At 34.8% G+C, this 12,064-nt stretch overlaps 1 protein-coding gene across 2 annotated transcripts in view; it reads left to right on the top strand.

Moving 5' to 3' along the window:
- The window catches only part of LOC133638307 (versican core protein-like), a 42,957-nt gene extending 32,336 nt beyond the window's left edge, over nucleotides 1-10,621 (top strand). For both annotated transcript variants that reach the window (XM_062030783.1, XM_062030782.1), the window contains exons 14-17: nucleotides 3,684-3,766; nucleotides 6,350-6,494; nucleotides 6,565-6,747; nucleotides 9,962-10,621. In XM_062030783.1, coding sequence (XP_061886767.1) covers nucleotides 3,684-3,766; nucleotides 6,350-6,494; nucleotides 6,565-6,747; nucleotides 9,962-10,122 — 572 coding nt within the window. In that variant the 3' untranslated portion in view covers nucleotides 10,123-10,621. The remainder of the gene's footprint in view (nucleotides 1-3,683; nucleotides 3,767-6,349; nucleotides 6,495-6,564; nucleotides 6,748-9,961) is intronic.
- Nucleotides 10,622-12,064: the final 1,443 nt, after the last annotated feature.

The following is a 12,064-nucleotide window of genomic DNA, read 5'->3' as shown; positions in this document are numbered from 1 at the left end:
CCACATAGTTTAGGTAATCAGCTTCATTTTCACCAATGGAATTAGTTTTGAGCTAATACACAAATAAAAAACATACATTTCTTATTTGTGTAGAGCAGGGGTCACCAACGCGGTGCCCGCGGGCACCAGGTAGCCCGTAAGGACCAGATGAGTAGCCCGCTGGCCTGTTCTAAAAAATAGCTCAAATAGCAGCACTTACCAGTGAGCTGCCTCTATTTTTTTAATTGTATTTATTTACTAGCAAGCTGGTCTCGCTTTGCTTGACATTTTTAATTCTAAGAGAGACAAAACTCAAATAGAATTTGAAAATCCAAGAAAATATTTTAAAGACTTGGTCTTGTTTAAATAAATTCATTAATTTTTTTACTTTGCTTCTTATAACTTTCAGAAAGACAATTTTAGAGAAAAAAATACAACCTTAAAAATGATTTTAGTATTTTTAAACACATATACCTTTTTTACCTTTTAAATTCCTTCCTCTTCTTTCCTGACAATTTAAATCAATGTTCAAGTAAATTAATTGTTTTTATTGTAAAGAATAATAAATACATTTTAATTTAATTCTTCATTTTAGTTTCTGTTTTTTCGACGAAGAATATTTGTGAAATATTTCTTCAAACTTATTATGATTAAAATTTAAAAAAAAAATTCTGGCAAATCTAGAAAATCTATAGAATCAAATTTAAATCTTATTTTAAAGTCTTTTGAATTTCTTTTAAAATTTTTGTTCTGGAAAATGTAGAAGAAATAATGATTTGTCTTTGTTAGAAATATAGCTTGGTCCAATTTGTTATATATTCTAACAAAGTGTAGATTGGATTTTAACCTATTTAAAACATGTCATCAAAATTGTAAAATTAATCTTAATCAGGAAAAATTACTAATGATGTTTCATAAATTCTTTTTTTAATTTTTTCAAAAAGATTCGAATTAGCTAGTTTTTCTCTTCTTTTTTTCGGTTGAATTTTGAATTTTAAAGAGTCGAAATTGAAGATAAACTATGTTTCAAAATTTAATTGTCATTTTTTTTTCGTGTTTTCTCTTCTTTTAAACCGTTCAATTAAGTGTAAATATCATTAATTATTAATAATAACATAGAGTTAAAGGTAAATTGAGCAAATTGGCTATTTCTGGCAATTTATTTAAGTGTGTGTCAAACTGGTAGCCCTTCGCATTAATCACTACCCAAGAAGTAGCTCTGGGTTTCAAAAAGGTTGGTGACCCCTGGTGTAGACAAAGCAGGAACATTAACGTGTAACAAATATCAGCTCTTTATTGCTCAATGGCGCAAAGCCTTCTGGGTAATGTAGTATATAAACATTTAGCAACACTGCTATTTTCTAAAAATACCATTGAAAAAGAAAAAAAAAACAATGTCAGGTTCAAACACTGATGACATCTATTAAACAGACAAAGAAGCAAGGAATTAAACAGAGACAGAATTAAATTTGCCTCAATTGAGGAGAAACGTCTGGGCTGTACTCTTGCACAGTGTCCCACCACGCTCTGACGAAAGATTGTACGCCTCCTCTTTTATTTGGACTTTCCCTGATTACATGGCAACAGCTGTTTCTAAAGGAAGGGGGTCGTAAACAGCCGCTGCCTTTGGTCACAAAACAGTTCAAAGAAAAGGTGCCTGGAGGGCAGTCAGGTCCTGCTTCCTCTCCGCTTTGTCAAGACTAAATCTTCCTGTGGATTACAATACAGCAAAGAAACCTACACCTTCATGTCGCTTCCCATCCCACACAGGGGAGTTTTACAAGCCTTTTGTTTAGTCTGATCAAAGACAGCTTTTGTCTGCTCGCCGGGAACTCATTGAAACACAAAGTGTTGTGATAACTTAGATACAATTACTCTGACACATAAAACAGCAAAGAGGTGAAATGTAACGAGAACAAGTTGCAACTTTGACTTTAATAACACAAATCTGCCTTGCAGACTGTAGTTTTTTAATTCAAAACTGTCATTGCTCCAAAAATAATAATGAATCAAAATCTTTGTTGTTATGAATTGTTGACCTATTCAGGGCTCCAATTACTTCACATCAAAAGAATTCCATTTTGAAATTGTTTTTGGGGAAAATATCACATATTTTGCAAATACAAAACAAAGTTTTCTTTGACAAAAAGAGTAGAAAACAAAAAAATCCAAAGAAAAATCATAAAAACGTATAATCGACGAGTTGATTTAGAGACTTAAAGTTAAGTTAAAGTTAAAGTAGCAATGATTGTCACACACACACTAGGTGTGGTGAAATGTTTCCTCTGCATTTGACCCATCTCCTTGTTCACCCCCTGGGAGGTGAGGGGAGCAGTGGGCAGCAGCGGTGGCCGCGCCCGGGAATCATTTTTCAACCCCCAATTCCAACCCTTCATGCTGAGTGCCAAGCAGGGAGGTAATGGCTCCCATTTTTATAGTCTTTGGTAGGGATGTCCGATAATGGCTTTTTGCCGATATCCGATATGCCGATATTGTCCAACTCTTTAATTACCGATACCGATATCAACCGATACCGATATCAACCGATATATACAGTCATGGAATTAACACATTATTATGCCTAATTTGGACAACCAGGTATGGTGAAGATAAGGTACTTTTTAAAAAAATGAATCAAATAAAATAAGATGAATAAATTAAAAACATTTTCTTGAATAAAAAAGAAAGTAAAACAATATAAAAACAGTTACATGGAAACTAGTAATTAATGAAAATTTGTAAAATTAACTGTTAAAGGTTAGTATTATTAGTGGAGCAGCAGCACGCACAATCATGTGTGCTTACGGACTGTATCCCTTGCAGACTGTATTGATATATATTGATATATAATGTAGGAAGCAGAATATTAATAACAGAAAGAAACAACCCTTTTGTGTGAATGAGTGTAAATGGGGGAGGGAGGTTTTTTGGGTTGGTGCACTAATTGTAAGTGTATCTTGTGTTTTTTATGTGGATTAAAAAAAAAAAAAAAAAACACCAAAAAAAACTGATACTGATAATAAAAAAACCGATACCGATAATTTCTGATATTACATTTTAACGCATTTATCGGCCGATAATATCGGCAGACCGATATTATCGGACATCTCTACTCACAACCTACCGATCTCAGGGCGGACACTCTAACCACTAGGCCACTGAGTAGGTCCAAAAACGTCCAAAGTACATTTCGATACCGGTACCGATACACACATTTCGGTACTGGTACCAGTATCGAAATATTGTTATTGGGACAACCCTAATTTGATTAAAAAAAACAGTACAGTAATGTGTGCTTTTACTGCCATCTACTGTCTACTTTTAAATATGTGTGGTACAAAACAAGTAAAACATCAATACAGTATTTGTTGTCCAATTTGTGTTGAAATCTTGTGAACACTTCAAACATTGTTAACAAAATTATAGAATAAGTTGATTCAATGTTATTGGGAAAAAATAAACATCAAAACATGGCAACTTTCTGAAAAACAACAGTCGCAAAAAAAACCAACCCCGTGAAATCCTGGAGGGACGGACTAAGTCGCACATCTTCTTCTCCCGATGTTAAACATTTGCAGGACATGTCGAGGTGAGCTCAGTTTGCTGGACAAGAAAGACGTTCCCAGCCTTGATGTACTTCCTGTCCCTGCTGCTGCTGCTGCACACATGTTAGAGTCCCGAACACTAACACGTCTTCTCTGCAGGTCTGGGCAGCGACTACCAGTGGATCGGCCTGAACGACAGGATGTTTGAGAGAGACTTCCGCTGGACAGACGGCAAGACCATGGTGAGGACGACCCATCCTCTCTTACTACTCCAATGTGTGGAAAAACAATATGTAGTTGACACAAATGCAGACGTGCGGGTGTTCCAATGCACTGCCTCACCTTCATCATAACTCATCGCACCTCTGTGCCGCTCACTAGCACCACCCTGTGGCGCCTCTGTGCATTACACAGTCAGCTAGCTTCTATCTATCATACACACTTTTATCAGGTGTAAACATCATTGGAGCATCCCCACATAACTGATGATCCATTATTTTATTGACACCTCCTTATTAACCCTGTAAGACCCAAATATAGAAAAACCTAAAAAAAAAAAAATTTGACCTTTGAGATGTTGTTGTAGGAGGCATTTGATGCAGAAATTGAATTGAATGTTTATGTATGTTTTTAGAGAAATGTTGTAATATTGCAACATTGGGCTTTACTGATAGCAGAATTTCTGTATTTGTACTCACGTTGTCTGAACATTTAATGGTTCATTTACAATACAACCTATTTGAGCCCACTGCAACAAGCCAGCATTTTGACTACCACATTCACCCAGTGTTGTATAATTGCAACAATTATATAACAAGCTCTAAATGAAATTGGATGCATCTGTTCCACAATAACTACATATGCTCTAGACATTGTAATAACAATCAACAAATATATAAAATACATTTGACTTACTTGAATCTGATGAATCCAGTCCAATGAAACAAATAGATGTCGTTCGAAGGAAACCTTGAGAGGTTGTGTGAGTTCATGGCCAGAAGGCGTGACTTATAAACAAATGTACGATCCAATAGCCTTGTGAGACTGAACAATAGGACCCAATGACTATGTAAATGTGATTAAAAAACAAACATATATATATATATATATACATATATATATATATATATAACGGATTGTTTTTTAGGATGGTTAAAGGTAACGTAATTTTATAACAAGGGGTGTTACAGGGTTAATGGAGAGTGTCAGGTTCAAACACTGATGACATCTATTAAACAGACAAAGAAGCAAGGCATTAAACACAGACAGAATTAAATTTGGCTCAATGAGGAGAAACGCGTAGACCTGTACCCTTGTACTGTGTCCCACCACGCTCTGACGAAAGATTGTACGACTCCTCTTTTATTTGGACTTTCCCTGATTACATGGCAACAGCTGTTTCTAAAGGAAGGGGGTCGTAAACAGCCGCTGCCTTTGGTCACAAAACGGTTCAAAGAAAAGGTGCCTGGAGGGGGGACAGGTCCTGCTTCCTCTCCGCTTTGTAGATCTCGGGTCAAGACAAAATCTTCCTGTGGATTACAATACGTTAGAGATGTCCGATAATATCGGCCTGCCGATATTATCGGCCGATATATGCGTTAAAATTTAATATCGGAAATTATCGGTATCGTTTTTTTTATTATCGGCATCGTTTTTTTTGTTGTTTTTTTTTTGTTTTTTTTTAATTAAATCAACATAAAAAACACAAGATACACTTACAATTAGTGCACCAACCCAAAAAACCTCCCTCCCCCATTTACACTCATTCACACAAAAGGGTTGTTTCTTTCTGTTATTAATATTCTGGTTCCTACATTATATATCAATATATATCAATACAGTCTGCAAGGGATACAGTCCGTAAGCACACATGATTGTGCGTGCTGCTGCTCCACTAATAGTACTAACCTTTAACAGTTAATTTTACTAATTTTCATTCATTACTAGTTTCTATGTAACTGTTTTTATATTGTTTTACTTTCTTTTTTATTCAAGAAAATGTTTTTAATTTAGTTATCTTATTTTATTATTATTTTTTTAAAGTACCTTATCTTCACCATACATGGTTGTCCAAATTAGGCATAATAATGTGTTAATTCCACGACTGCATATATCGGTTGATATCGGTATCGGTAATTAAAGAGTTGGACAATATCGGAATATCGGATATCGGCAAAAAGCCATTATCGGACATCCCTAATATATATACATATATGTGCGTTTGTATGTATGTGTATATATAAACGCATGTATGTATGTATATATATACATACACATATATATATATATATATATATATATATATATATATATATATATATATATATATATATATATATATATATATATATATATATATATATATATATATATATACTGTATATATATATACTGTATATATATATATATATATATATACTGTATATATATATATATATATATACACACATATATGTGCATATATATATATATGTGCATATATATATATATATACACATATATGTGCATATATATATATATATGTGTATATATATATATATATATATATATACATATATGTGCGTATGTATATGTATATATATGTGTGTGTGTATATACATACATGTGTGTATACATATACAGTATGTGTGTATATATATATATATATATATATATATACATACATGTGTGTTTACATTTGACACTTGAATAAAGGCCTGCCACTCCCTGCAGTTGAGCAACACTGCACACCCGTAGCCACTATGTGAGGAAGTATGCTAGCTACAAATATGAGAAAGTGTGTAGTGACGATGATGATGATGATGATGATGATGATGATGTTGCAGCAATACGACCACTGGCGTCCCAACCAGCCCGACAGCTTCTTCCAGTCGGGCGAGGACTGCGTGGTCCTCATCTGGCACGACGGCGGCCAGTGGAACGACGTGCCGTGCAACTATCACCTGACCTTCACCTGCAAGAAGGGAACAGGTGCGTGCACGTGCGCGTAGTTCCTGCAACCTTTGAGACCTGACCTGCCTTTCCGCCTTTGACCTCGCAGTTTCCTGCGGCCCGCCGCCCACAGTAAGGGACGCGCGCGCATTTGGCGCCTGGAAGCCTCGCTACGAGGTCAACTCTTTGACGCGCTACCACTGCAAGGTCGGCTACGTCCAGAGACACGCCCCCACCATACGATGCCGCCCCAACGGCCAATGGGACGCCCCGAAAGTTACATGCATGAGCCGTGAGTACTTCCTTGTTTTGTTTTTTTCCACACGTCACATGACCGCCTTAAAAGCTCTAAAGCAGGGGTGTCCAAACTTTTTCCACTGACGGCCACACACTGAAAAATCAAAGCAAGCGGGGGCCATTTTGATATTTTTTATTTTAAAAACCAATACAATATATGTATAAAAAATATACATTTAGGCCTCCACTCAGGCTTGATCCCGGGGACCCCAAAGGTATTCAGTATTATTATTTTTATTATTATTCAAGTTTTAAATCTCTAGATCAGGGGTCACCAACGCGGTGCCCGCGGGCACCAGGTAGCCCGTAAGGACCAGATGAGTAGCCCGCTGGCCTGTTCTAAAAATAGCTCAAATAGCAGCACTTACCAGTGAGCTGCCTCTATTTTTTAAATGTTATTTATTTACTAGCAAGCTGGTCTCGCTTTGCCCGACATTTTTAATTCTAAGAGAGACAAAACTCAAATAGAATTTGAAAATCCAAGAAAATATTTTAAAGACTTGGTCTTCACTTGTTTAAATAAATTCATACATTTTTTTTACTTTGCTTCTTATAACTTTCAGAAAGACAATTTTAGAGAAAAAATACAACCTTAAAAATTATTTTAGGATTTTTAAACACATATACCTTTTTACCTTTTAAATTCCTTCCTCTTCTTTCCTGACAATTTAAATCAATGTTCAAGTAAATTATTTTTTTTTATTGTAAAGAATAATAAATACATGTTAATTTAATTCTTCATTTTAGCTTCTGTTTTTTCGACGAAGAATATTTGTGAAATATTTCTTCAAACTTATTATGATTAAAATTCAAAAAAATTATTCTGGCAAATCTAGAAAATCTGTAGAATCAAATTGAAATCTTATTTCAAAGTCTTTTGAATTTCTTTAAAAAAATTTGTTCTGGAAAATCTAGAAGAAATAATGATTTGTCTTTGTTAGAAATATAGCTTGGTGCAATTTGTTATATATTCTAACAAAGTGCAGATTGGATTTTAACCTATTTAAAACATGTCATCAAAATTCTAAAATTAATCTTAGTCAGGAAAAATTACTAATGATGTTCCATAAATTATTTTTTTTATTTTTTCAAAAAGATTCGAATTAGCTAATTTTTCTCTTCTTTTTTTCGGTTGAATTTTGAATTTTAAAGAGTCTAAATTGAAGATAAACTATGTTTCAAAATTTTATTGTCATTTTTTTTGGTGTTTTCTCCTCTTTTAAACCGTTCAATTAAGTGTAAATATCATTAATTATTATTAATAACATAGAGTTAAAGGTAAATTGAGCAAATTGGCTATTTCTGGCAATTTATTTAAGTGTCTATCAAACTGGTAGTCCTTTGCATTAATCACTACCCAAGAAGTAGCTCTTGGTTTCAAAAAGGTTGGTGACCCCTGCGCTAGATCAACATTAGGTCTATCTGTCAATATAACGGTTTTAAAGATTTAAGTTGTATGCTCTTGTTGTCAAAGAAAACCCTGTTTTTTTATGGAAAAAATACAAAATATGCAACATTTTCACACGATAACATTTTTAAGTGGAATATTTGAGATGATATAATAATTGGAGCTTTAAAAAGGCCAATAACTCATAACAACATTGATTTTAATTCATTATTATTTTTTGAGCAATGACACTTAAAAACAAATCCCACTAAAATTATTGTTGTGTTATTATAGTGTCAAAAAATAAATTCTATTTTTTTTTACTGTTTACTTTTAACACAATAATCTCGAGATCAACTTCAGATCTATCCATAAATTATACGTTTTATTGTTGTTTATGTTTTTCGTTTGTTCGTTTTAGGCCCTTCTTTATAAAAAACAGCTCAGTTTTTTATGTGGCAAACACAAAATATGCAACATTTTCCCCCAAAATATCTCAGATGTGACGTAATTGGAGCCTTGAATAGGTCAATAATTCATAATGACTTTGCAGAAAGAAACAGCCTGCATGGCAGCTTTGTGTTATTAGAGTAAACATTGCGACATTTCACCTGTTTGCTCTTTTATACCACTTATCATGTTTTTAATTTTTTTCAATCGTATTTTGGAAATGTGCCGTGGGGCCGTTAAAAAATGACCTGCGGGCCACAAATGGCCCCCGGGCCGCACTTTGGACACCCCTGCTCTAAAGGCTAAGTGGCCACATACGTGGACAGCACCTTTTAGCTCTTATTTCCAAAATTGTGTACACTACTGAATTGGGGTCTTATGGCCGCTTATGTGGACACTTATACTGCCATCTGGTGGTGTCAGAAGAGTATAACATACAATGGAATTTGGAAAAATAAATAAATAATAAGAATTAGCATGTCACTAAACATGAAGTACACGTTTGTGTACTTATGGACTAAGTACATCATATCAAAAGATGATTCTTAGTTTTTATTCTAATTAGGGTCCAATAAGCCCAAATAGCAATATAAAACAAATTGCACCAAGCTATATTTCTAACAAAGACAAATCATTATTTCTTCTAGATTTTCCAGAACAAATTTTTTTTTAAAGAAATTCAAAAGACTTTGAAATAAGATTTAAATTTGATTCTACAGATTTTCTAGATTTGCCAGAACAATTTTTTTAAATTTTAATCATAATAAGTTTGAAGAAATATTTCACAAATATTCTTCGTCGAAAAAACAGAAGCTAAAATGAAGAATTAAATTAAAATGTATTTATTATTCTTTACAGTAAAAAAATAAATTTACTTGAACATTGATTTAAATTGTCAGGAAAGAAGAGGAAGGAATCTAAAAGGTAAAAAAGTATATATGTTTAAAAATCCTCAAATTTATTTTTAAGGTTGTATTTTTTTTTCTCTGAAATTGTCTTTCTGAAAGTTATAAGAAGCAAAGTAAAAAAAATAATGAATTTATTTAAACAAGTGAAGACCAAGTCTTTAAAATATTTTCTTGGATTTTCAAATTCTATTTGAGTTTTGTCTCTCTTAGAATTAAAAATGTCGGACAAAGTGAGACCAGCTTGCTAGTAAATAAATAAAATTTAAAAATAGAGGCAGCTCACTGGTAAGTGCTGCTATTTCAGCTATTTTTAGAACAGGCCAGCGGGCTACTCATCTGGTCCTTACGGGCTACCTGGTGCCCGCGGGCACCGCGTTGGTGACCCCTGGGTTAAAGCTTCTACTGAGTGTTGATAGGACTAGCTGGTTTCCATGGTAACTTCCTTTCCCGCGTCGCTACCTCAGCTGCAACCTACCACAAGTGGCTCCCTCTTCACCGCCGCAGCGGCGAGACTCGCTACGACCTCCACACCCACCATGCCCCGCGTCACAACGCCGACCTGGGGCAGAGCTTCTGGAATCCGCCGCCAAACAAACGCCATCAGGAACTTCACGCCACGCACTGAGAGGGCGCCGTTGAGCCAGACCTGAACCATCATGTGACTTGAGCGCCACTGACCAAGTGAGTGCAACACGCCATCATGGCCGCTCTGATAGGCCACGCCTCCAGTGCTTTGCGGGCTTTTATTTTGGCACTCTCGCCGCGACCAAAACTGCTGCCGGTCACCTGCTCCCCGTCGACCCGTCACGACGTCCCGCCGGGCTCATCGCCATGGAGACGACCGACTCATCACTTTATTCCTTTCAGTTGGTGCTGCTGGTTTGGACTTCGTGTGCACGTTTTTGTACAGTGGATGTCAAAGTGCTCACATTGTGATATGATACAAAGTATACGAAGCCATAAGAATTTAACTTATTCTACTGTGATCGCCATTGAATTATTATAATGTTGTTGTTTTACTGCGCAACACAGCTGGAACTATTGTAGTGTTTGGGAATGTGACTTTTTTGGCCCACTTTTTGTACAAAAGTGACGGATAAATGTTTAATGAAATAAAAGTTTTATCTCAACTAAATCCTGGTTACTAAATCCTTCTTCAGGAACTACTTTACGTATTTTGCTCAATTGAAAACGCATCGCCGCTAAAACTGCGCTTATATAGCGAGTGCGTGCAAACATGGCTGCGTCTAAATAATGAGTACACTTCATTAAGTACACTGTAAAGCCATTTATGTTGTTGTGCACTTACTAGAAGTAACGACGGCTTTATTTACCAAAGATATATGTCAGTGTGCTGTAACATCCAATGTACTCTTCCCATTTAAGGTTTTTCAATAAAAAACATTGAATATTGCATGAAAATAAATCAAAATTAGCTTATTCCTCAATTGATTTTTATGTGATTGGCTAATTCGGATACATTCCACATTTTTTTTATTTAAGTGAAACAATTATTATATATTTAATGCATGGTTGGAAAATAAATTGTTCATTTTTTTTGTGCAAAATAACAAATTTAACATAAGAAATTCAACCTTCCTGACAACTTCCAACTGTGGATTGACTATTTTACAGGTAAACCACTAACACTGCGTGCCATGGGGGATATTAGGACTGTAAACAGAGTGGCACAATTCCATGCAGCGTTCACTTTTTCCATTTATAATGTGACGTTCATTTCGTTGATTAAAAAAAAAATATATAATAATACATTATTTGGAAGTTAATAAAGTAAACTGCATGGGAGTTTTTAGAGAAATGAGCAAGTTATGATTTATTTTCAATATACATGCATTGCCTTTAATGGGAACTTTGCCCCCACCAAGATGGCCACCAGGTAGGCACATCACGAGCATGAAACCGATACATCAGTGGTTTTGACGGCCTTCTATTCCCTGTCAGTGAAGGCATCAGAGTCCTAAATCCTACACAATAATTTAATACTTGTTTCTTTTTGTGATGAGCTAACTTTCTACTTTCCTGTGTGAGCGCATCAAGCTGGGATGTTAGCATGGTTTATACACTCTAAAATATCGACCCCGCTGATACCAGATCTTTATGCTAAACTATCGACTCTCAAATCGAAATATCGAATTGATACTTAAGTTCAGAGGTGTGCAACCTTTTTCCACCAAGGGCTGCATACTGAAAAGGCAAAGTATGCGGAGGTCATATTCATATTTTTTTATTTCAAAAAATGATAAAAAATAGATATCGTGTCAGCTCTGTATTTAAGGTGACTAAGTTATAGATTTTTTTATTTTTAAATTTTTACTGTGGTTTCCCGCCCCCCTCCCCCCATGTAAGAATAGAACAAAACTAATCATAATAATACGATTGTGGAACTGCATAGTATGTCTAAAATTATGCCTGTATGAAAATATTAATGTTCAGTTACACATTTAATAGTTTTTCTAATTAATCCATAAATTAGTATTTTTCTTTTTTTAAATTATAGTCATTTTTTCCATATCACAGAAGACAACCATAAAACAAAGAAAATAAAT

The sequence above is a fragment of the Entelurus aequoreus genome, linkage group LG21, assembly GCF_033978785.1.
Source record: "Entelurus aequoreus isolate RoL-2023_Sb linkage group LG21, RoL_Eaeq_v1.1, whole genome shotgun sequence".
NCBI classification, from domain to species: Eukaryota; Metazoa; Chordata; class Actinopteri; order Syngnathiformes; family Syngnathidae; genus Entelurus; species Entelurus aequoreus.
The sequence above is the reverse complement of the archived record's forward strand: the minus strand, read 5'-3'. Positions and strand labels throughout refer to the sequence as shown.